Genomic DNA, 24,632 nt, shown 5'->3' with positions numbered 1-24,632 from the left:
TACAGGAAGAGAAGACTAGAATCAGAATAGAGCTCGTGTATGTTCTGTGTGAGTGGAGAGGCCAGCAACAAAACGTGTGCGTGGCTTGATTTCAGCATCTGCAGTCGCTTCTATCTCTTGTCCATCAGTCCTATGTGGCAAATTCAAATTTCATACGTCAATCATACACGCAACCATATTTTCTTCATTGAACATCTCTGGCGCTAGTTAGACATGCATGAACTAGTTACTGTATACAATGCACTCATTACATACCACGTCATTTATGGTTACCAGCCCACAAAATGCATTCTTTTTTTTATTACTCATCAATCCAAAACAAGCATCATACACGCAAAACGTATACAATAACATGTTACGGGAAAGATGGAGCCCAAGGGATGCATGTTGTTTAAAGGAATTTTTAAAGGACGTAAGAATTGGCTTCTTTGGTTTCTCGGAAATTCTCAGCAGGTCGGTCTTTATCTATAGAGACAAGGAACATTCGTGATAAAGCTACGGGGAGGACCACATCGCAGTAATCTCTTCAGCCATGACGTGTCTCCTGCAAATGTTTACTGGTGTTTTCTGCTTCAGGTTCTGGTTTTCAGCAGTACCGGTTCAACTTATATTTTACAGCATTTCTTTGCCATTTAGCATTCAGATATGTTTGTTATGTCATCCTTGACGACGGGGAATTTCTGTTGTGCCACAACTGGCAATGTACAACCTGATCCGCAACGAAAGCTCGCACGTTTGAATGTGATCCCAAGGAACAAGCACTTCACTGTGGGAGAGTTTCCAACAAAGCCAAGCGCACCGAACCTGGATGATAAGGTGGTGCGCTTGCGCAGTGGCCCGTAGCGGGTTGGTTGCCGACGGAGAGGGAGGTGGGCCAGGATCGCAGGCCCCGCCCCTTACTGCTGCTGCGCCGAGCAGCGCAGGCGCAGTGCAAGTCTACCTGAGCTACCTCCATGAGCGCGGTCGGTCGGCGGGTATTGGGCCGACGGCTCAGTGTTGGTCGCCCGGCGGCGGTATTGAGGTGGTACCGGCGTCCCTGAGCTGTGCATTCGGCGGATGTAAAATACCGAGAGAGCCTGCTTTCCTCGGCTGACATCAGGCCTCCTGTACCCCGGCGGTTGGAGCGGGATGTCGAGCCCGGCGCTGTTGCCGCTATCGAGTCGCCGGTTGGCGGCTCTGAGTCCCGGTTCATCTGTGTCTTTTTACCCGCATCACAGAGCCACCCTGCGGCTATCGGAGAAATTCATCCTTCTGCTCATCCTCAGCGCCTTCATCACCCTGTGCTTCGGGGCCATTTTCTTCCTTCCCGACTCCTCCAAGCACAGGCGCTTCGACCTGGGGCTGGAGGACGTGCTTATCCCGCACATTGAACAGGACAGGTCGGCGGGACGGGACGGCAGCGCCGGACCACAAGGCGGCGGCGGAGTTATGGTGCATGGAGGCGGGGAGGAGCATCGGCACCGACACAGGTACTGGGGCTGGCGCAAGAGGCTGGGCCTAAGGGGTAGGGGGATTCCTCCTGCTCCACTTTTGTTTTTGGGCTAACAAAGAGGTTATTACATTTGCAAGCCATCGTCTGGGTAGTTTTAATTCATTTTACACAGGACTGTATTAATAAGGGACCACAGTTATGAAATAGAGAGGAACAGAAACACGAGGATTTTAATAGCTTTGGTTAAAAGTTGTGATTCTAAGTAGAAGTCATATATTGAACGAGGTAATTAATGAATGGCTGATCTTGACACAACCTTTCAGCCACACGCACTCACACTGTTGGCGCGTTGCTCAAACTATTGGAAGAAATATGAAAGATGACCATATTGATCGATAAGAATGACCTAGTTTGCATGCATGTTGACAGAGGTGAGAGTATGATTTCGTATGCACCGGACCTGGAATGTAAGTCGTTAAAATACAACTGTAATCTTTGTTTTTCTCCTTATTACTCATTGGCACAGGAGGAGTTAATTCTCCCCACTGTGTCCATTACTTACCGAAAATATGGACTGAGTTGATCACACAGCACTTGGTTGTTTCAGGATGGGCATAGTCTTCAAGATAAGTTGGTACTATATGTTTAATGAGGATTTCAGAATTTTGCCAACATGTTCCCCCATTGACACCCACTGCTCGCTATTGTTAACAACGACATGCTATAAAGGTACGGCAGTGAAAAAGCATTGAAATCTGTGTAATAAATGGGAGAAAGAATACTGGTGCAGTGCGAACCCGTTTATATAGGGCTGAGTTATTTGTATTGCTGTAGGTTTTATCACAAATGAACAGATCTAGAGAGATTTTTATTACACGGGAAAAAGTTACATTATTCAGACTGAAAACCATTGTACCTGTTTACTGACGCTAAAAGTTGCTGACTCCTTTGAAAAAGCCGACGCTATTTTTTTCATTTTCATACATGTGACTGTAAAATCAAGATATCACTATTTGGGAGGTCTTTGTAGACTAATACTTAGTTTAAATTTGTTGCGTCGTAAAAACTTTTCAAATGCCATAGAAAGCATTGATTTGTGAAAAATAGTGAAATTCACTTTTTGCAGTGTTTTAATGCTCGATAAATGTTGGTTTTAAGAATGAGAATTACATTCTGATTTATGAAAAACATAATTGACAGTCTTAGTTTAAGTGTCTTAAAAAGCTTTGTAAAACCTCTCCTGACCTAAGTGCCATTTTTAAGCTTTATCTAAAAATAGCTTTGTAACATGTTAACTATTGTTACAGTTGACACGTGCTGATGGATACTGCATTTCATACTTATTTGATAGTTTCAGTAATTGGAATAATTTGTTTTGAAAGTGCTATTTACTAGACAATTTTGCTCCCACATTCATTCTTTGATTTCATGACTTGTTCCAGAATTGATCTTTTGAATAACTGTTATAAATTATTGGTACATTGTTACTGAGAGATATACTTAATGAACTATTTGATTTCTTTCCTGTCTTTCTTCTTTTGACCATTCTGAGTCACTGCAAATGAAGTTGATAAGTTTTCATAACTTGTGCTTGGGAGTTTTTGGTTGAAATGTGGTTTTGTGCATGGGAAGTGATTTTATAAAGATAGTTGAGTGACGACTTTCATTGTTTGCCTATTTTGTTCTCTTCCTATGGAAGGGCACTTGGTGACTTAGTCCTCTGAATCCATACCACTTTTTCATCATTGTTGCAAAATGTAGCATTATTCTTCCAGCTCTGTTATAACTATGCAAGTATTGGTTTTATGTCTAACCGAAAAGTAAATGTGAATCAGTTCTATTAGTATTTGCCTTAATGATCCATCAGTAATAAAGAGTATACAAAACAATTCTCCAAAGGTAGCTGATTTGCCTGTTAGTATTATAATTTGGGCCATCTACCTGACAGTCCCAGTTCTTAATTTCTTTTCTAATGTAATTGCCTTTTTTTATTTTAAACGCTAATGTTTGCATCAATGGCCATTTTCTGCGGAGCATTCAATAAGTTATATAGTAATATTTCTACATTAATATACTGCAGCTGTGTCCTCAAAACCTTTCACCATCTACAAGACATCTATTTGATCCAATTTTAACCTCCTATTCTAATAATAAAATATGGTTATTTAAAAATGTCCTTGTGACTTTTGTGTTTCATGGTCGACTTTCCCAAAATTTTTTTTGGTTACTTTGTTTTTTTCAGCTACTTTGGTTTTATTTTTTTTAAATATTACAAAAAGATTTTTCATGTTTTAAACAATTAAATGGATACCAATATGCAAGCTTTGATGATGGTTGTTAAATGTGGGTCAAAACACCAGAAAGGGCATGTATCAGAAAACTTGGCCTTTTCATCTTTTTTTAATAATATGCAGTGTAAAATAATAATCTGATAAGCTTACCATTTTATTGGTAGTGTACTGGAGTTAGCCCAGTTTGTTCTTGACTTTAGTATTTTTGCTTGAGTGCAGTATTTGTAATTGAAAAACATGAGTTATGGCTACCACACGAGGGCATAGTTTTAAGGTGCTTGGAAGTAGGTACAGAGGAGATGTCCTTACACAGAGAGTGGTGAGTGTGTGGAATAGGCTGCCGGCGACGGTGGTAGAGGCGAATACAACAGGGTCTTTTAAGAGAATCTTGGATCAGTACATGGAGCTTAGAAAAATGGAGGGCTATGGGTAACCCTAGATAATTTCTAAAGTAACTACATGTTTGGTACAGCATTGTGGGCTGAAGGACCTGTATTGTTCTCTAGGTTTTCTATGTTTCTATGAGTTCAACCAGCAAAGCCAGTTGGCTGTTATTCTTGATACACGTCTAGTGATTGTCCATTATGTAATTTCTAAAGCTCTAGCTTTCTGCGGTGGTTTTGTACACTGCATGCTGCATTTTTCTGGTCCATTAAATGTGTTGGAAAAATAATTTCCGTTATTGATTTTGTACTCAGTGTATACAATCCAGAATCCCCATTTTGATACGGAGATATAAGAAATAGGACAAGTGGTGCAATGGTGCAGCTGCTCCAGAAGCCCGGTTTGATTCTGAGTAGCGTACAGTATTCTCTCGGTGACTAAAACAGTTTTGTCTAGCAGTTCCTTTCTCCTCCCACATTTTATATGTAGGTTAATTGGCTACTGTAAATTACTCTACTGTAGGTGGGTGGTGGGAGCTGTCAATGCACATGTTGGAGAGAATAGGTTGCAGGAAAGTAAGAGGGAAATGAGATTTAATGGGATTGTTTTGAGAGCTGGCGTAGACTCCAGGCTGATTAGCTTCCTGTGTTACAAGAAAGTATGATAAATTATCCCATCTTGAGTTTACTTTTCCATTCAGTAAGATCATACCAGCTTTTTAGCATTAATTTCTTTTTCCAGTCCCAAATTCCTTGATTTATTTACTGTCAGAAATGAACAGATCTTGATTTTGAATATACCTAGTAACCGTGTTATCTCAGCCTTCCAAAGATGTGCACTTACTGAAAATGTATTTCCTGATTATTTGTTCCCAAAACTGTCCACTAATTCATGACATTGCAGCCAGCAAAAACAGCTTATTTTAAAAAGCTCATTCACATGTTTGTGTTTCATTCGGGTTTCCTTTTGTACTCTTAAATGGCAATAAATATAGATTCATTCTGCATAACCTTTCCTCAATCTGGCCTCTCAGATTCTCTCAAGACAAGTATATCTTTGGCAAAGAGCAAAATTGCTCATAGTACTCCAGGTAGAGGTATTCTAGAGCCAAGTATAATTGAAGCTGTTTTTCCTTAATCTGCAGTTCCTTTGCAATGAAAACTATTAGACTATTTACCTTCCTTATTGCTTGCTGTCCACCAGCATATTTTAACTGTGTAATTTAAAAGTCTTTGAATATATTTTCTTGGCTGTCATTTAAAAAAAAAATAATGTTCCATTCTTCATGTTAAGGTTGATAGTTTCATGCTGACAGTCTTAGTAAGGCTTGACTCTCATCACATGTGGCTTGGGATTTTATTTTGATAGGGTGAACGTTGGTAATTTCAAAGGGAATCAATAAGATATGGCCCCATGTTTTCAATATCAATGTCCCAGACCTTGTTCTTCCTCCACACTAGTGCAGGGTATTACTGTTAGGGTGCAACTTTTCCCTGGTGTTTTCTGCTTTGCTCATCACTGCATTCTGTATGCAGTCCTATGTTCTAGCTGTATTTATCCCTGACAACTAATTTGAAATCTCTAGACTTTGTTCTTTATGTCTGTTCCAAACCCAAAATGTGGTATTGTGACTGACTAAACCTGAGTTATAACTGGAAAATGTAAAAGTCTTTATTCACACAGCAAGCCTCAAGGAGAGTGTTTCCAGGAGAATGTCCTTCTACTGACGTTTTATATTTCAACACATAGATAATAAATGACTAACTCCTGTTTCAATTGTGATGTTGCCTAGTTAAATTTAACACACTCAATGCTGGCTGAACTCAGTGGGTCAGATAGCATATAGGGAACGGATTAAAGAGTTGACATTTCAGGCCATGATTTTTCATCAGAACTGTAAAAGAAAGGGGAAGAAGCTAGAATAATAATAATAATTTAATTATTTATGGTTTTATATTGCTATATTTATACTCTATTCTTGGTTGGTGCAACTGTAACGAAACCCAATTTCCCTCGGGATCAATAAAGTATGTCTATCTATCTATCTATAAAAAGGTGGGAGAAGTGGAAGGAGTACAAGCTCCTAGGATAAGTGATAGGTGAAACCAGGTGAATGCAGGAGGGGTTGAATGAAGTGAGAATCTGGGAGATGGGTGGAAAAGGTAAAGGGCTGAAGAAAGAAACTGTTTAGAGAGGAGATTGGACCATGGGAGAAAGAGAAGCAGGAGGGGCATCTGGATTTGATAGGCGCATGAGAAAAGTAAGAAGACAGCCAGAATGGGGAATGGAAAAAGAGGAAGAGAGGGAGAAATTACTAGAAGTTAGAAGTTAAAAGTAACTGATGTCCATGCCATCAAGTTAGAGGCTACCTGGGTAGAATGAGTGTTGCTTCTCCAAACTGAGAGTGGCCTCATCGTGGCAGCAGAGGAGGCTATGGATTGACATGTTGGAATGTGAATTGGGATTGGAACTAAAATCGTTGGCCACCAGAAGTTCCTGTTTGCCTGACCTGCTGAATTTCTCCAGTATTTTATGTGTATTACTGTGGATTTCCACAAATCTGCAGAACTTGAACATCAATTCTGTAATTTTCGTCTTGACGAAACCCACTCTGTGCATCAGTAAGCAGATTGTTGTAGAGCAAGTGCAATTTGACAGCACTGAGAGAATGCTTTTCATTGTTTCTCTGACCCAGGGTTAGCTTTGTGATAAAGTAACCCAGATAATGTTTCCTGCATTTCGTGCATGAGGTATATTTTGGCAGTTTTCCAAATGTAGGGTAACTCAATTTTGTAACTGTTGTAACAAAATGTGACTGGTTCTGACATGGAGGTCTTTACTGCTATAGTCACAATGTTGTCTCCGCAGTCTTGGTAATATGCAATGTTTTCAGCAGTTTCTTGATATCATGAATCAAAAGAGGAACTTTGTGATTAGGTCAGGAATATCTCAGGAGGAAACAAGTTGGGCTATTTATTCTGTACTTCAAGATGAGCATGGTTCCAAATGATTCACCCTTGCTTTCAGAACTTGCATGGTGCTCTTTATTTAGGCAATACTTTGGTGTGCTTGAGTACTGATAATAACTTTGGGTTGGGTGGATGAGTTTTCCAAAATCAACTAGTGTTCATCCTTCCAGAAAAAAAATACTGATCTTTTGTTGATCGAAAATTTATGGTTGGGATATGGTTGACAGACCATGTAACCATTGAAGAAGAGTGGTCAAATAACTGAATTTTTACAAGGATTTAGAAACAAAATTTCAGATTCTGGATGTTTGGTGGCTGATGGCTTTACCATAAGTTAGTGGATGACTATCAAACCCATAATAAAAAAATTAGATTAGATTAGATTCAACTTTATTGTCATTGTGCCGAGTACAAATACAAAGCCAATGAAATGCATTTAGCATCTGACTAAGAACTAGGAATAACTAGGAACAGGCCATTTAGCCTTAAGCTGCTCTGCCATTCAATATGATAATGGCTGTTTCTTGCCCTATCACCCTAATTCTTAATTCCCATAGTGATTTAAAACAAAAAACTATCTTTTTCAGCTTTCAATATATTCCAGGATTCAGCCACCACACTTGTCCTGTGCAGGGAAGTAAAAACATTGTTAATTACCTAAGAGAAGAAACTCTTGCTGCTCCCTTTCATCATAATTGGAATTCCCTTGTTCTGAAACTATACTCTTTGAACTTGGACTCTCCCATGAGGGGAAACATTTTCCCAGAATTTACTCTGCTAGACTTCCTCTGAGTCTTATTAATTCTCATGTTACTGAACTTTTTCTCATTGGACAATCCCTCATACCTTAGAGCATCCTTGCGGACCTTACCTGGAATGCCTCCAGTAAAAAATATTGTTCTGTACTGCAAAGTCAGAATTCCAGTAGCTATCCTGTTTTGATGCTGTATCTGTATGCTAGCTTTCTGTTTCATGTAAAAAATCCCATTGTCCTGCAGCTTTCTTCAGCGTTTCTTCATTTAAACCTTTTATATAATTCTTTCTTCAAAATGAATGACTGCTTATTTTCTTAGAGATTATCTGTATGTATGTGAGCGAGGCAGTGATTCAATCTACAGTGTACATCAGATCACTTTGAGATGGGAAGCTTGCTGTTCAGCATAAATTATCAACAAATTTAATACGTTAATTTATATCTTATCAGTATTGTTATTTCTGGTGTTCAGCTGTTTCCATTAAAGTGACTAGAGATGGTGGTGTGGGCAGGTACAGCTAGAACACTTAAAAGATGTATGGATAGGTACTTGCACACACAAAAAAAATAAAGGGTATGGGTTTTCTGTTGTTTTACCAGTCAGGGTTGTTAGCCCTGAGCTGAACTCCCGAACCTGGAGGACCAGTGGACTTGCTTTTAGTCTGGCCTCTGACCTTTGACCTCTTTGGCATGGGTGACCCTACTAAGAGCCAAGGCATAAAGCCCTTACTCTAGCCAACATAGCTCTTTGGGTCATTGAGGCATGCAAGCCTCCAAACCCAACAACAAGGTTGTGATCTTCATGGAGGAAGTATTTTTGGTAGCCTACAGAAAGAGCAGGAGGCATGTTAAAAACAATTAAATATCTAGAAAACCATTTGAATTGTCAGTACTGCAGAACCAGTGCTGGTAAATTGGATTAATGTGGATGGTTCTTTATTGGTCAGCATAATTGTGATGGGCTGAAGGGTCTGTTTCTATTCTTCATACAGCAAATTATGTTCAGTTACATTTAAATTTGTTCAACTTACTTGAAATGTCAGATTTCATAATTCCTTCTCACAATCATCCCCATTCATTCTAACAAATTCTTGGTAAATCTTTATTTTCACTTCTGAGATTTATCTTGGGTACTTGCTTTAAATGAAACTAATTTTTCTCATTTTATTCCTTATAAAATGCAATTTACTTCATATTTAAAAATTAGATTCTAATGAACATTTTATGAAGGTTATCTAAGATGTATTTTAAAGCCTGGTGGCTTTGGACCTACATATTGCATTCTCTCCCAAAAATTCAGTAGAATGTGACACATGTAACCTAATTTTTGTGACCTGCCTTTAAATATACATTCTTTGATTCATCCTTTGACTGTGGGTTTGTGGCTGTTATTGTGAGAAGATCTTAGTATTCACTGCTTTTGTCAAACTCCCGTGACCTGTGTAAGACCTTAATACATCAATGAAAAGAACTTAACTACATTTGAGTATATGAAATAAAAGAATAACAAACTGTTTCAGGCAGCACACCCTTATTGATATTTTGGGATCCTAAAATACATTAAAATACTCTGAAAGGGTTTGTTGCTAGGCTAATAAAATAGTTAAGTATCAAATTTTGGTTTAGGAGTGTCAAATTGGTTTTTGTTTTCTTTAATACTCTAAAATTTTGAGTCTAAATCAATGCAGAGCCCTGGATCAACAAACATATTGGCTGCATACAGTCGTTGCGCACTACAGCACAGAAACGGGCTCTTTGCCCCATCTAATCCATGCTGAACTATTATTCTGCTTGGTCCCATGACCTGAACCCAGTGCATATTCCTCCATACTCCTTCCATCGATGTACGTGCCCAGATTTCTCTAAAATGTTGAAATTGAACCCACATTCACCACCCTCTGAGTGAAGAAGTTTCCCATCGTGTCCCCTTAATCATTTCACCCTCTCACCCAACTTCATTGGAAAAAGCCTGCTTGCATGTACCCTAACTAAAAACTTCATAGGAGCTCTAAAAGTTAGCGTATGGACTTTATACTATAAATAAGAATCTTGAGATTGGGGACTATGTGGCACAGTAATCCCTGTTGTCTGATCTAAGCAAATTTTGAAAAACTATTGCATATCTTATTAAAAGGTGTTCATAATATATAGTTTCTGTCTTACTAACACGATGTTCAATACCTTTTTCGTTGCTTTTCTGAGTACACTATTTGTTTTCATTGAAGCAGTGGTAGATTATTTACAAATATAGTTACCATTTGATCTTTCTGTTTCAGATTTCTTTTTCTGAACTTTACGTGATATCGTAGGAATTGATATTTCAAATGTTCATTGCTGTAATTGTCCTATGAAATGGAAGACACTAGTTGAGATTAGGCTTGGATGGTAGAACTAGAGGCCCTATTTATTGAATGAATCACTCTTTTGACACCTTGTCAAAAGCTTTGAACTGTTTTTAAATGTTTTGTATAAATTTGGATAATTTTTTTTAAAATAAAAAGGATCATGTAATAGAGGAAATTAAAGTAAAATAAAGAAAAAAACAAACAGCAACATTTCCCTTTTTTAATCAAACTTGGCTTTTGTATTTTACATTGCAATGCCTGTTTGTGAATGTCTCATATTGCTGATCGGTTTCTTTGTAATACATGACCAAAGGTAAGTGGGTCTCAGTGCATTAATATGTATCAGATTTAATTACTTATGTGCTACAATTATGTGTTTCTTTGTGTGTGGTGTTGGGCGGGAGAGAAATAGATGGATACAATTGTTCAGGATTATAACAAGGAATTAAATAGCCGTAATTTTGTGGCAGGAGGATATTCTATAAAACTGCTAGATAATTATGAGGGAAAATATGATCAAAGGGAACTTTGTATTTTTAAATCTTTTACTGTTTGATTTGCATTTGCACTGTTGAAGCAAGAATTGAAATCAACACTTTTTTATACTATAATGCTGGGACACAGCATATCAGTGCTTCAGGTCTTTAAACATCAGATACCTTTGTGCAGGTGACCCAGCCACAGTTGTGTACCAGAGCATTGGTCCACAGGTCACACCTCTTGATCCATAGCCAACTGGAGGTGTGCTCATCAGCCTCTGTGACGGTTCTGATGGCTCTTTATAGCCAGTTATTTCAAGGAGAGAGTAGGTTCTGTAAAGTGAGCTGCCAGCAAAACCTCCACACCCCACCTGTATAGCCTCACAATGTGACATTCACCCGTCTCTGGTACTGCTCTACCAGCTCCTGGTATTTGTCCTTATGCTCAAATGCCTCCTTAGTCCGGTCTTCCCAAGGCATTGTCAGCTCTACCATGACCAGCTGCGTTTAGCTTTCTGGCAGAACGATCATGCCAGGCCTCAGTGATGATGATACGATGAACTTCAGTTACTTAGGCTTAATCTGTGGTGTTAACCATGTTGTAGCAACTTGTATTATTCATTACAGTTACATTATATAAAACTTCCAATACATCCTTCGTCATCCTACCAATAGAAGACAAATAACAGCTGAATTACTCAAGTATCTGATGTTATAAAAAATAAGAAATGCAATTTGTGTTGCCTGGCAGCAGCTCCCTTATTTCTACATTTAACACCGCCCGTGCAGTTACTTCAAATTACAATATGATTTATTCTGCAGTAGCAACAAGAGCTCATGGCTCCTGATTTTCTGCCATTGTTATTATGAAAAAGAATTACCAATTGTGCTTGCACTTAGGGTTTTTTGACAAATTGTTCTTTTTATACCATTTTGATTTGGAACCAAAAAGAACTCATCCCATAAAAATGTGTTGAGGCTTTGCCAACTTAAAAAAAAAAATCAAAAATAATTTGATCTTTGTAAACTGAGGACATTGAGGGTTATGTGATTAAGAAGTTTAGTATAGTGATGAAGATCAACTGCGGTCTTATTGAATACTGAATCAGGATCAAGGATTGAATGGCCTTCACATGCTCCAATGTTCTTTGAAAGTGAGTACTTGTGCTGCAGTTTTAATACCTGAGTCCACCCATGAGATAAATATTGAGTCTTGTGTTGTCTATATGACCTCAAAGAAACCTGCACAAAGTCATTGGCTCCAAGGCACACTTTGTTGTTTTGCCAATGGCAGCCACTATCAGTTGGCTTTTATCAGGGTGCTACAGTATGGTCATTAATCTGTCCAAGCACCCAGTATGACTAAAGGATCGTGACAACAATTGTGTCTTTTTTTAAAAAAAAGCTTTTTTTAATCAGTGGAATTTTATACATTTATTCTGAGGAATAGGACTTCCACAGATATAAAAGACATTTGGGGCAAATTATTCTGCACTAGTTAAGACTTTTCATGCTGTTCAAAACTTATAAGTGTCATTTATAAGGCATAATAGTGATTTAAAATTTGAACAAACTGAAGATTCTGAAAAAGTGAAACCAAAACTCTTAAATTGTTAGGAACATCTGTGGAAATAAATTTAATGTGAAGAACTCAAATTTTTTAAAACTTTTCTCACAATAGCAAAATATAAACTGAAGGAAATGTCAAATTAGTGATTCTCTGTCAATTGCTTGATGGTTTTGATGTATCCAGACAAAATTTTCAGCATTTATTGTAGCTGGTTATTTTGAGTTACAGTGGATTCTGGTTAGCTGGGACAAATTGGTCCAGTACAATTTGGCCCAGTTAAGGGGCTTCTCCAATTAGCCGAAGTATCATGGAAATAGTTAAAAACGCATAAAAAGACTAACCGCGTTAGTTCCTGATAGTTATTGATGGAAAAATTCATCCAGTGTACACTGCTGTGTACTGTTGTGCAGTAGCCCCCCTCTCCCCATACCAAATAGTGATGCAGTCAGGTTAGAATGCTCTCCACAGTACATCTGCTGTGCAGTAGCCCCCCTCTCCCCATACCAAATAGTGATGCTCTCCACAGTACATCTACTGTGCAGTAGCCCCCCTCTCCCCATACCAAATAGTGATGCAGCCAGGTTAGAATGCTCTCCACAGTACATCTGCTGAAATGTTTGTGGTTTTGCAGGTACACCAAATCTTCTCAAACTCCTAATGAAAAATAGCCACTGTCATGCCTTCTTTATAGTTGCATTGATATGTTGGGCTCATTTTAGATCCTCAGAGATACTGACACCCAGGATTTTAAAATTGCTCACTCTTTCTACTTCTAATTCCTCTGATGATTGGTGTATGTTCCTTCCTTTGAAGTCAACAATCAGTCCTTTGTTCTTACTGACGTTGAGTGCAGGGTTGTTGTTGTGAATCTCTGCCTACAGTGGTTGTATTGCCAGAAAATTTATAGATGGCATTTAAACTCTCGTAAACTCTCCAGCGAAGATGAGGCTCCCAAGATCTGGCAAGCAGCTAATGTTCCATTTTTCAAAAAGGGACCAAGGGATAATCCTGGAAACTATAGATCTCATGTCAGAAGTTACTGGAAAGAATCTTTCAGGATAGGATTTAGGAGCACTTGGAAAACCATTGCCTTAGTAGGGAGAACCAGCATGGCTTTGTGTGGGGCAAGTCATTTCTTACTAACTTGAGTTTTTTTGACAAGGTTATGAGCATGATTGATGAAGGTAGACCTGTGGATGTTCTCTACATGGATTTTGGTAAGGCATATGACAAGGTCCCTCATGGGAGGTTCATCCAGAAGATTAGGATGTATGGGATCCACCCTGAATTTGCCATTTATATTCAGAATTGTCTTGCCCATAGAAAGCATAGTGGTGGTGGATAGGACTTATACCATCTGGAGGTCTGTGACTAGTGATGTTCTGCAGGGATCTATTCCAGGACCTCTTCTGTTTGTGATGTATATTAATGGCCTGGATGAAAATGTAGATGGGTGGGTTTAGTAGGTTTGTAGATGATATAAAGATTGTGGATAGTATAGAAGACAGGCTATACACTTGCAGATATGGGCAGAGAAATGGTAAATAGAGTTTAACCTAGCCAAATGTGAAGTTTTGCACCTTGGTCAAATGCAAAGAGATGTTAACACTTTTAAGGGCAAGATCCTTTTCAGTGTTTATGAGCAGAGGGATCTTGGGGTCCAAGTTTATAGCTCCCTGAAAGTGTTACACAGGTTGTTACAGTGGATAAGACATCTGAAGTATTGAATGCATTTCTGGTCGTCCCATTATAGGAAGGATGTTAAGAATTTGGAGAAGATGTAGATGCGGTTTATCAGGATGCTTTCTGGATTAGAGGGCATGTACTATAACTCGAGATTGGACAAATTGGAGTTGTCTTTTCTGGAGCAGCAGAGTCATGGATAAAGGAGAGAGACAATATTTTTTCCAAAAGTTGTAATGTCATAACACCAGATAGCATGCATTTAAGATGAGCGGGAATAATTTCAAAGAAGATGAGGGGCAAGTTTTAGAGTGTTGGGGTGGGGGTAGAGGCAGGAACATTAGAGACTTTTAAGAGATGTTTAGATAGGAACATGAAGTTGAGGAAAATTGAGGGATATCACCTTTGTGTAGGCAGAAGAGATTTGTTAACCATTTGATTACTATTTTAGTTAGTTCAGTACAACACTGGGCTGAATGACCTGTTTCTGTGTTGTACTGTTCTATGTTCTATTGCTGTGCATAGTCCAACTCTCTGCAGCCTTCTCAGAAAGTAGAGGTGTTGATGAGCTTTCTTGATTGTGTAGAATGTGTTCTGGGACTATAAGAGTTTGTGTGGGATGTACATTGACAGGGGTGTGAGTGGTGCAAGTTCAGAAATCAGTAACAATCTCCTTTATCTTGTTGACATTGAGGAAGAGGTTATTTGCCTGACACCCGGTTTTGAGCTCATTACCACCTCTGTAGGTTGTCTCATAGCGGTTGATGGCGAGCCCCACCTGCCATTGTCATGTCATCGGCGAACTTGACAATGTGATTACTTGGGTGTTTAGTTGTGCAGTTGTGTGTGAGCAGAGTGTACAGCATTGGGCTCAATACACAGGTCTGTGGGGCACCCGTGCTGAGGATGATGGGGAGGGAGGAGCAGTTGTGCATTCTGACTATCTGAGGTCTAATGGTTAGGAAGTTCAACACACAGTGGTGTATTTAGACTCAGGCTATGTCCACACTACGCCGGATAATTTTGACCTTCCGTCCACACTGAAACGGCGTTTTCAGCCCTTGAAAACAGAGGTTTTCAGAAACGGTCTCCAGAGTGAATAAATCTGAAAATGCCTAACATCCGTTGCAGTTTGTATGGGGTAACCAGAGTTTTTTAAAACCGCTGTCATGACGTGCCGCAACAGATGGTGGCAGCACAGCATTTCATTGTTTTATTTTTATGATTATTATTATTATTACTTTATTGTCGCCAAACAATTGATACTGGAGTGTACAATCATCACAGCGATATTTGATTCTGCGCTTCACAGAACCTAACAATTTCAGAACAGACGGCAACGAGACTGAAGCCAGAAGGGTTAGAAATGTACTCACCAAATACTTTGACCCATAGCTTACTGAATAAATAAGTATACTCACTTTGCCCTGTTTTCTGTCCTTGTATGAAGGTAAGGACAGAAAACACGCTTCGTCACCTCCAGTTTAAATTCCATGCTGAATATTTTGGAGGATCAGGAACCAAGAACCAAGGTGGTTGACCTATTTATGCAAGTACTGTTGTATGGAAATACAAGATAACACTGATGCAGGCATATTTTATACATTTAACAAGGTGCTTTATTAATGCAACAGAGTTAGTCAGTTTTTCAATGTTTGGCGTCAGCTGGGTCATACTGTCCGTGAACTCCCTGTCGGTTGCCTCCATATGCTCCAGTATTTGTTTCTTTTTAGTTTTACGTCCTCCTGCGTGAGAGCCAAGAGCAATTCCTTTTAAGTTTTTCTACTCTGTCACTGGACAGACGCGCACTAAGTATACCGTTTCCTCTTCGCTTGTTTTCTGTGTGTCCTGTGCATGCCCAGTAGGAGGAGATTCGCCCAAATATCCGTGTAATGTGGACAGAGATATTTTGAAAAGCGCTTAGTGTGGATGCCTGTCGTTTTTACTCGAAACCGGCGTTTTCAAAACTATCTGGCGTAGTGTGGACGTAGCCTGGGCAGTAGGAGTTTGTTCACAAAATCTGTGGGACGATTGTGTTGAAGGCCGAACTGAAATGCAGAAACAGCATTCTGACATGTCCTGTCGTGGAGTGGTTCTCTCGATAAGCATATTGATGAGTGTCCGATCTGGCAGGAATGGAGTTTTTGATGTACTGTTTTTAGCTGTTCAAAGTCTCAGTGCCAATGGACGGTAGTCATTTAAAGATGTAGAGTTCTTTGGTATAGGGATTATTTATGGTGGCTGCTTTGAAGCATGTGGGAACAATAGCCTTGAAGGCAGCATCCCAGTCTTTTGGAAGGGAACACAGTTTTGTAAAGAAAGTGAATCCTGTTAAAGCTCTTTACGCAAAATTAAGTAAATGCAGTTGTTACCCCGCCTGCCTCAAGGTCTATAGCTGGAGGAGCAGCCTTTTGGCTTCTATGTTGTCATTTCTTGTGAACATTATTTGTTTTAATAGCATTGCTTCTCATACTTGTGATGTCTACTTAAGCAGTTTTTATTGGGTGTCTGCTCATAGACCAGTCTTATAAATTTTTGACTGCACTGCCAAGCTACCTTTTTACAGAAATTGTGTCCAAAAGTGAATTTAGTACCACATATGAGCTTGTATATAATAGCAGTAAGACTTCTAACTTTCTGTACTGCAAACCCTTTGCGATAAAGGTATTCGCATTGCTATTTGCTTTCTAAGCAACCCAGATCCCTCTGCACTATGCATTCATTCTACAGATAAAGATATTCATGTCATATCAAGTGGAGTTTATTGTCATATGCACAAGTATGGTGAAGTACAAGTTCAGCGAAAAACCTGCATTAGCATAACAGACATGTAGATTCAGAAGAACACAAATTAAATCATCTGTTTTCTGTTTTCCATCTGTCAGGTTTTCCACTTGCTTAACCTGCTATTACATCTTTGCAGAGTTTGTTCTTCTCTCAGCTCACTTTCCAATTCAGCATTATCATAGAGGGAAACAGTTTGAGAATAGGCTCTTTGGCCCTCTGAATTCTTGCTGATTATCAACCACCCATTAATCCTACATCATTTGTAAATGAGTTTGTGTTTATACACTTGCCTTTTTATCACAGATTATTGATACAATTTGTGAAAAGCTGACGATTTAATCCTTAGTTTCCGCCACTCCACCTTTCCCCATCAGTTTGGCAATCTGAAAATTACTTATTTACTTTCATCCCTTGTTTTGACCTTTTAATTGTCTATCTGCAACTCTTAGAGCCTGTTATATAGTGATGTGTCCTCTGACATTGAATTTGGAATCTCAAATAAGTGCATATAGGTTCCCTTCTCTAGTTATGCACACAAGAAAAAATCATCTTGGTTTTTTAAAACCTTCAAAAAGACGTCGTCTCTTTCTAAACATAATTATTTTTATATATGTTTTGTTATACATCCACAATAGTGTACCCCAGCAATTTTACAACAACTGAAAATTAAAAATCTGCAAATGAAGGGAATCCAAAATTTATGAAGGAAATGCTAGACACACTCATTAGGTCTGGCAGTGACTGTGAAGGGGAAATACATTTGAAGTGTTTTCACTTTTTCCTAGTTCTTACGAAGGGATGTAAACCTAAAATGTGACTCCCTTTCCACAAGTGCTGCCCGACCTGAATTTATCCAGTGTTTATTCATGTTCATCCGGTTTTTATTTTTAATAACTGATACAATTCTAAGTGAGCCTATAGTTCCTAATTATTATTTTTTCTTAAAATTGTTTTGCATTGGAAACCTTCCAATCTGTTGTACTGTTCCAGAATTTTGAAAGTTCATTATTAAAGCATTCACTCTTTCTTGCCACATCTTTGTTTACTGAGATATAATGTAGTGTATCCAGGATTTTGGTTTTAATTCCTCTCTTCCTCTATTTTATTAGTGGTTATATTAATGATTTTCAAGTTCCTTGGTATTCTTAGATTTTTGGTTCCTCTTCATTTTCTGCAATGCCGTGAAGATGTAAGTAAAATATTTGTTTAATGCATTGGAAATTTCTTTATTCATCATTATCATTTCTTGTGCTTTTAGCTTTATGGGGTGACTATTTAATTTCCTTTCATACATAGTTATGAACCTCTTAGAATTTTTGTTTTGTTTAACTTACTTATGCTCATAATCAGTGCTTTCCATCTGTGTCTTTTTTTTGATTCATTGCTGCAGCTTTTTAAAGCTCAATCCCCAGGATTGCTATTTGCCTTAGTAACAATAAGCCTGTTGCTTTAGACCAAAAATTTCTTTCCTCTCTTCTTAGTTAAAGATCGCTTCCCTGATTGATTTTTTTTATTTTTCAATAAAATACCTAGCAGTTAAAAATTTTCAATTTTTTTTATATTTGTTTATTCTCTCGGAAGCCTTTTTATCTAATTTCCTAATCTGCCTTGCCCAATGCACCATTAAGGCTGTATATAGTTAGATACTTTTATCGATCCCAAGGGAAATTACATTGTCCCAGTAGCATTACAAGTGCATAGATGTACAAATATTAGAAGAGAAGCAAGAAAGAATTTAAAAAAATTCCCTTAAAAATAAGATTTCCAAGATCACATTGATATGATGGTAGTGCAAGAATTACAGTAATATTATACAGTAATGGGTGTACATTCACTCCATCCAGAGAAGAAGTGATGATAATATTGTAAAGGGTGTAGTAAACAAAGTTTAAACAGAAAAACAGGAGGGGGCCATCACTTCTGTGGCTATAGGCTGAATCATTGTGGATCCTAATGGCTGAGGGTAAGAATGACCTCATATAATGCTCTTTGGAGCAGTGCAGTTGTTTTAGTCTATTACTGAAGATGCTTCCCTGTTCAGCCAAAGTGGCATGCAGAGGGTGAGGAACATTGTCCAGAATATACATTGAAAACTGAAATTTCAAATGAAGGATCTCTGCTGTTCATGTTGTGATCACTTTTACAGGGGTGGCGAACCTATGGCACGTGCCCAAATTGGCATGTAGAAAAATTTTGTTGGCACTCAGCATGCAGTGCTGCCTCTCGATTTTTCTGAAGTTGACCCATCATAAAAAGAGACATTATAATCTTGACTGCCAAATGAAGCTGTGTTACTTAAATTTATTGGTAAGATAGTTCTAAATTGTTTTATGCTTTTCAGCTTATTCAGAATGTCGGATACACCAGCAAAGAAAGAAAAATGTTCAGATGATGGGAGAGGCAGCAGAGATTTTCAAGAGTGGTGGAGTGAAAGATTTAGCATGATTACAAAGGGTGATAAAGTATTATGATCTGAAACAGTGTGCAGGACTTCCCTTGTAATGTGGCATTATGAAATTTGAAATTATGAAATGGCTTTGAGGGAAAAGTAAGCAAGAACAAAAACCACATTTCTCGAGAAATCAGCAACAAAATAATGTATTTAAATATCTTGATGACATTTATTTCAGATAATTAAAACATAGTTCCTGGTAGTTTTTAGATTTCAAAGATTATTGTTCAACATGGAAAGCCACTCGATGGTGAATATATTAAAGAATTTTGGCTAGAGTATGCTTTTTTTGATGGTTTTCCAGAAAGAAAAAATATTCAGTGTATTAAGGATTTGCCAGTGAGCAGAAGCACAGTAATAGATAGAATATTAATGAAGGGAACAAATATAGCAGAACAGCTGACAAAGGATTATAGTTCATGTAAATTTCTTTCATTTGTCTGGATGAGAGCACTGATATTACATCAGCCAGACTTGCCATTATTGCTGGATTTTGTAGCAATAATGAAATGTGCAAAGAACTGATTACCTTTATAATATTTCCTGAATACATCACAGTGGTTGAAATGTGTAAGGCAGTATTAAAGGAATTGTCTGGTTAACCTTTCAAAAATAGTTTCTGTGCCAACTGGTAAAGAGGCAAATTTGCTTGCAAAATAAGTTGGGCATCTACTGGAAGGCTCTTGTTAGATTATGTGCAAAAGCTAGCGTTAGTTGAAGAAATGATGAAAATTGTAACCAACATAATTATTTTATTTTGGGGCATGCTTTGGGGAAAAAATTCAATTTCACTATTTAGAGAGCAAGGTGAATTCCGTGTACATAAGGCTACTGACATACAACAATGTCCATTAGCTTAGTCGAGGTTCTGTCAACAATTTGTTTGACGTTTGGATGAAATTTATCTGTTTTTGATGAATAAAAATTTTTCTTGTTAAGAATTGTATAATATTATGTGGATTTGTAGATTGATATTTTTTGCAGATTTTTTCCTGACATTTAAATGATTTGAACGTATAGTTAAAGGGATCTGACAAAATGCTCAATTTTATGTTTGATAATCTAAAAGCCTTTGAAGTCAAACACTATATTTGAACGTGATGCTGAAAATAGCACTTTTAAATAGTTTCCAAACCTAAAAAAAACACATACACAGATATTGGCATTCCTGAAAAGACAGGCATTCCAGTACAATTTTCGAATATTATTGGTTCATTTACTGAACAATTTTCTTTAAGATTTCACACCATTTGAAGAAATTGCAAAAATTTATGACGTATGCAGACTGTAACATTTGACAAACTGAATTTGAGTCATTTTCAATAATGAAATTGGTCAAGTTTAATTGCAGGAGTAGATTTATGGAACTAGTGCTACGCATATCTCTCAAAGCAACCAAATTCAAACAGGGTATAAAATATTTCTTATTGTTAGTGCAGCAACAAAAGTCTCACTGTGAGAAAAGTTTTATTTTCTTGATTTTTTATGAATATGCACCAAAGTTTATAATTTCACATTTGAGTGTCGTGGAGATGTAACAATTGTACAAGAACAACAAAGTAACTTAAGCCTTGTTTGTTGTCATAAAATAGAAAGCACAAATAAACTACTCAAAAATACGACCTAGCAAGTCACAAAGATATCGGGCCTCATGATTCTTAGTCACCACTTGATTGTCATTGTTCGGGGGAGCTCTTGAATTCCAACTCGCTCGGGAACCCACCCCTGGTCCGAGGCATTGATCGCGATTTTTGGCTTCGTTTGAAGTCCAATAAAGCAGGAAAAGGCATCCCAATAAATGAGTTTCATGTGCGCGGAGCAACCAAAAGATAAGCTCTTTGATCTTTTGTCTCAACACAGCCTGTCTTTTTTCGAACACATTCTGTGTATATTAACACAATTCTTGTAAATCAATTCGACACTGTAATGGTAACTCCCCATTATCTCGAAGCACATAACATTCCTTTGGCCTTAGAAAAGAACATTAATATTATATATAAGTGATGAGACTGAATCCATAACAGAATCCAGAATCCAGCTGCTATTAGCAATCATTCTACAGTCATTAACAGTGTTACCCTTTTACAGACATTGTGCAAACATTAATCACTAACAGACATGCAGATCCCACATGCTAAGGGTTCAGAAAGAGTTAAATGGTCATTTTACCCTCAGACATTCATCCAATGTTTTACTAAGCTTAATATAGCATATTTGTGATACTAAACACTTTTGCTTTTTTTCTGCACATATTTTTCTAGTCTTTTTCATCACTATTATGCCACTGAACCATGCCTGAGACAAATCAATGCAATTTTCAGGAGTCTGTTCAAGTTTAGAAACATGCAGAATTAGAACAATGTGAATGAAAATGTAAATTCTTGGTATTTGTCATCAACTTCTGACTTAATTGCTTTATCAGTGGACATTAAAACATTATTCCCCTCCCCTACCATTGATAAAGCAATTAATAATATTCTACATAGTCCTTTGGAGTTTTAAAAAAAAATGAGTATTTGTGTTAAAACCGAGAAAAGAGATCCTTTTTATTAACAGTATATTCCTATGGAATGTTTAAAGGTTTTGACCCAAAGCATGTTTGAGTTTGTTTCTTTTGTGTGCTGATTATAGTGAGCTAAATTGTTGCATTTATGTGGTTCAGAAAGCTGGCCGACTAATTTAATAAGCTATGGTAGATGTGATTTATTTAATAATGCCTGAATTTTCTGTTGGCGTGCTATGGTTCTGGAAATTATATCTGAACTAGAGCGTTGAAGATCCTTTTTGGGTATTAAAGTTACCGGCAGTAGTTGGACACATTTTTTCAATGTTTTATTCCATGAGGTGCTTGCCCTATGCTCCTGCCATCTGTTGCCTAATATTTCTCTTTGCCTTGACTATTATGATTTGAGCATGTTATTAACAAATTAATTTTTGGCAGACAGGTCTTACTGAACTCATTGTTTTTTTCGATTATGCTTATGGACATTGCAAGTTTTCAAAACGGAAATTGCAGTGGATTCTGGATAATTGGGGCACATCAGGTCCAGTAGACTTTCTCCCAATTATGTGGCTGCCCCAATTAGTCAAAGCTGCTTGGAAATAGTTAAAAAGGTATAAGAAAGACATTTAGCTGAGTAAGAACTTGTGTATTTAAATGAAATACAAAACAAATCAGAATACTACCAGTACTACCACAGTACTATAAAGCTACTAGTTCCTAATAGTTATTGATGGAGGAATTCATCCAGTTTATGTTGCGGTGTTCTTATGATTGTAAATGAAGAAAATCAGCACAGGCACCTAGTTCACATAATGGACTGCCTACATGCAATGCTGTCGACAATTGTATCCTCCAGGAGTTCATTTTCATTGTAACATTTAAGATGATTGTCATTGCCTTCAAATTCGTTATAGTTTCAAACTTGTTGAAATAGTGAAGTGATTTCAGTTTCACTGTCAGCCATTTCTATTACCTCCAGACATGACATAGTGAACAAAGCAGTTATGAATTGTCTTGCAGCTTTTTTTGGACAATTATCAGTGGCAGAAATCACTGCATTTTTCGAACATAAACACGTGGTAGGCACTACTTAAAAACTGTTCACTCTGAGCCCGGTGTGGTATAACGGTTATACAAGTGCATGTGACTAATGCTAGTTAGAAACTTGCGTACAGTTTCCTGTCCCAATTAAGCAGCACAATGTCTCAAACAAATGAAGGGTATCCTGGCTATTTTCTGGATTAATTTTTGTTCTTTGAGTTGTCCCAAATAAGCGACTGTCCCAATTAACGGATGGCCCACTGTACTATCATAATCTACCTCTTGTGAAGCCAAGAGTTGTATTGTGAAAATTAATGACTGGTTGATACTTGTGTGCAGCAACTTTTTAAATCAAGGGAATCCCTTGGTGTTCTGATTTATTGGAGGAATAAAAAAATTGTAACCAAATAAAATCTATATTACCATGTTTCAGTTGTTTAAACTTTTAACATGTTATTGATTGAGTTTGCGATCTTTAGTTTTAGTCTAAACTACTAGACTGCGTATCCACTTGTCACTGCTTATTTCCATCTCAAGCCCTACCTCAGTCCATTTCTTATTAAAATCTTTTGAAAGGTAATTAATGTCAGAAAGATCAGGAAAAGAGAGTGCAGCTGCTGGAAATCTGAAATGCTAGAAATATTCAGCATGAGAGTGAGTCAAAATGAAGTCAATATCACTAATGTTTGATTTACAGCAGAAATGGCTCATCCTAGTGCAGGGAAAATTAGCTACCTGAAGCTGAAAAATTCAATATTGATTTAAAAAGATACTTGTGCTTTCCTGTGTTTGTATCCTGTCTTAGGTCTGCTTTTTGTTGTCCTGAAATGATTGAGTTCTCGGGTTCTTTAAAATTTGGGTTGTGAATTTTAAATCCCTGGGCCCTCAGTAATTACTTCCTCAATATCTTTCCATCTCTGACACCTTTGATCAGTTTCCCGTTATCTGTTAGTTGCTCACTTTACATGCTTTCAAGTTTTCTATTTAAATCCTGTGCTTCTATTTGCCCTTTTAACCATTCCAGAGCATTGGAAACTATGGTTTTGTACATCTTTCTTCACTGAAAGATATATTTTCCAACATTAATGCTATATCAAATACTGCAATTGGAAGTTCACAAGGTAGTGTATGCCAATTTTAGACCAATATGTTGATGTATTTGTGTAAGCATTTTTGGAATGCTGCATTCCTGAAAATGTTATTTATAAAGACTTATCTTTCTTGAGGTCATGCTTATTGGGGTTGTCTTCTTGTGTATAATGTGGCAAATATCTGCACAGCTAAACATGAGAGACTTAATCTTTGAATTTTGGCCTGGACTATTGCAACTATATCTATTAACTAAATGAACTCATAACTTGGAAAAATAAATTTTGATATTCTGATACTGCATTTTCTCAACTAAGCAAGTTAATATAATTCTTAGGCTTGTAACATTTAGATTCTGAAATGGTGCTTTTAAACTAAGTCACTAGTATGGAGAGGTCTGTTATTGAAAAATTGAAGTCTTCATCCATTCCCTAGGGAGGAAGAGGAACAACTGCGGAAAATGATCAGGGCAGATCACGAGAGAGCTCTAGAAGAGGCAAAGGAGAAACTGAAAAAATCCAAAGATCAAATCCGTGCTGAGATTCAGACAGCGAAAAATCGAGTGGCACAGGATGCGAAGAAAAGAGAAGGCAAGCAATTACCACAAGTAGCTATTCCAAAACTGGTGGGAATCAATAATGGAGACCCTGGTGATCCAGATACCAGAGAAAAGCAAGAGAAGATTAAAGAGGTATATGAGATGCATGAAAAACTAGTTTATTGTTTAAACTGGAATGACAGTAGCTCTTAGCAATTTTCCTCTTGCCCATTTCATCGCTTATTTATTGAAGATTTGTACTGAGATGAACTGAATAACCCTGCTTCAGTGTTTGCTTTTACATAGTGTTTTATG

At 37.6% G+C, this 24,632-nt stretch overlaps 1 protein-coding gene across 1 annotated transcript in view; it reads left to right on the top strand.

Moving 5' to 3' along the window:
• The first annotated feature begins 575 nt into the window (after positions 1-575).
• Positions 576-24,632, top strand: part of man1a2 (mannosidase, alpha, class 1A, member 2) — a 128,721-nt gene continuing 104,664 nt past the window's right edge. The window contains exons 1-2 of the mRNA XM_063050720.1: positions 576-1,469; positions 24,215-24,470. Coding sequence (XP_062906790.1) covers positions 1,129-1,469; positions 24,215-24,470 — 597 coding nt within the window. The 5' untranslated portion in view covers positions 576-1,128. The remainder of the gene's footprint in view (positions 1,470-24,214; positions 24,471-24,632) is intronic.

The sequence above is a fragment of the Mobula hypostoma genome, chromosome 6 (assembly GCF_963921235.1).
Source record: "Mobula hypostoma chromosome 6, sMobHyp1.1, whole genome shotgun sequence".
NCBI classification, from domain to species: domain Eukaryota; kingdom Metazoa; phylum Chordata; class Chondrichthyes; order Myliobatiformes; family Myliobatidae; genus Mobula; species Mobula hypostoma.
The sequence above is the reverse complement of the archived record's forward strand: the minus strand, read 5'-3'. Positions and strand labels throughout refer to the sequence as shown.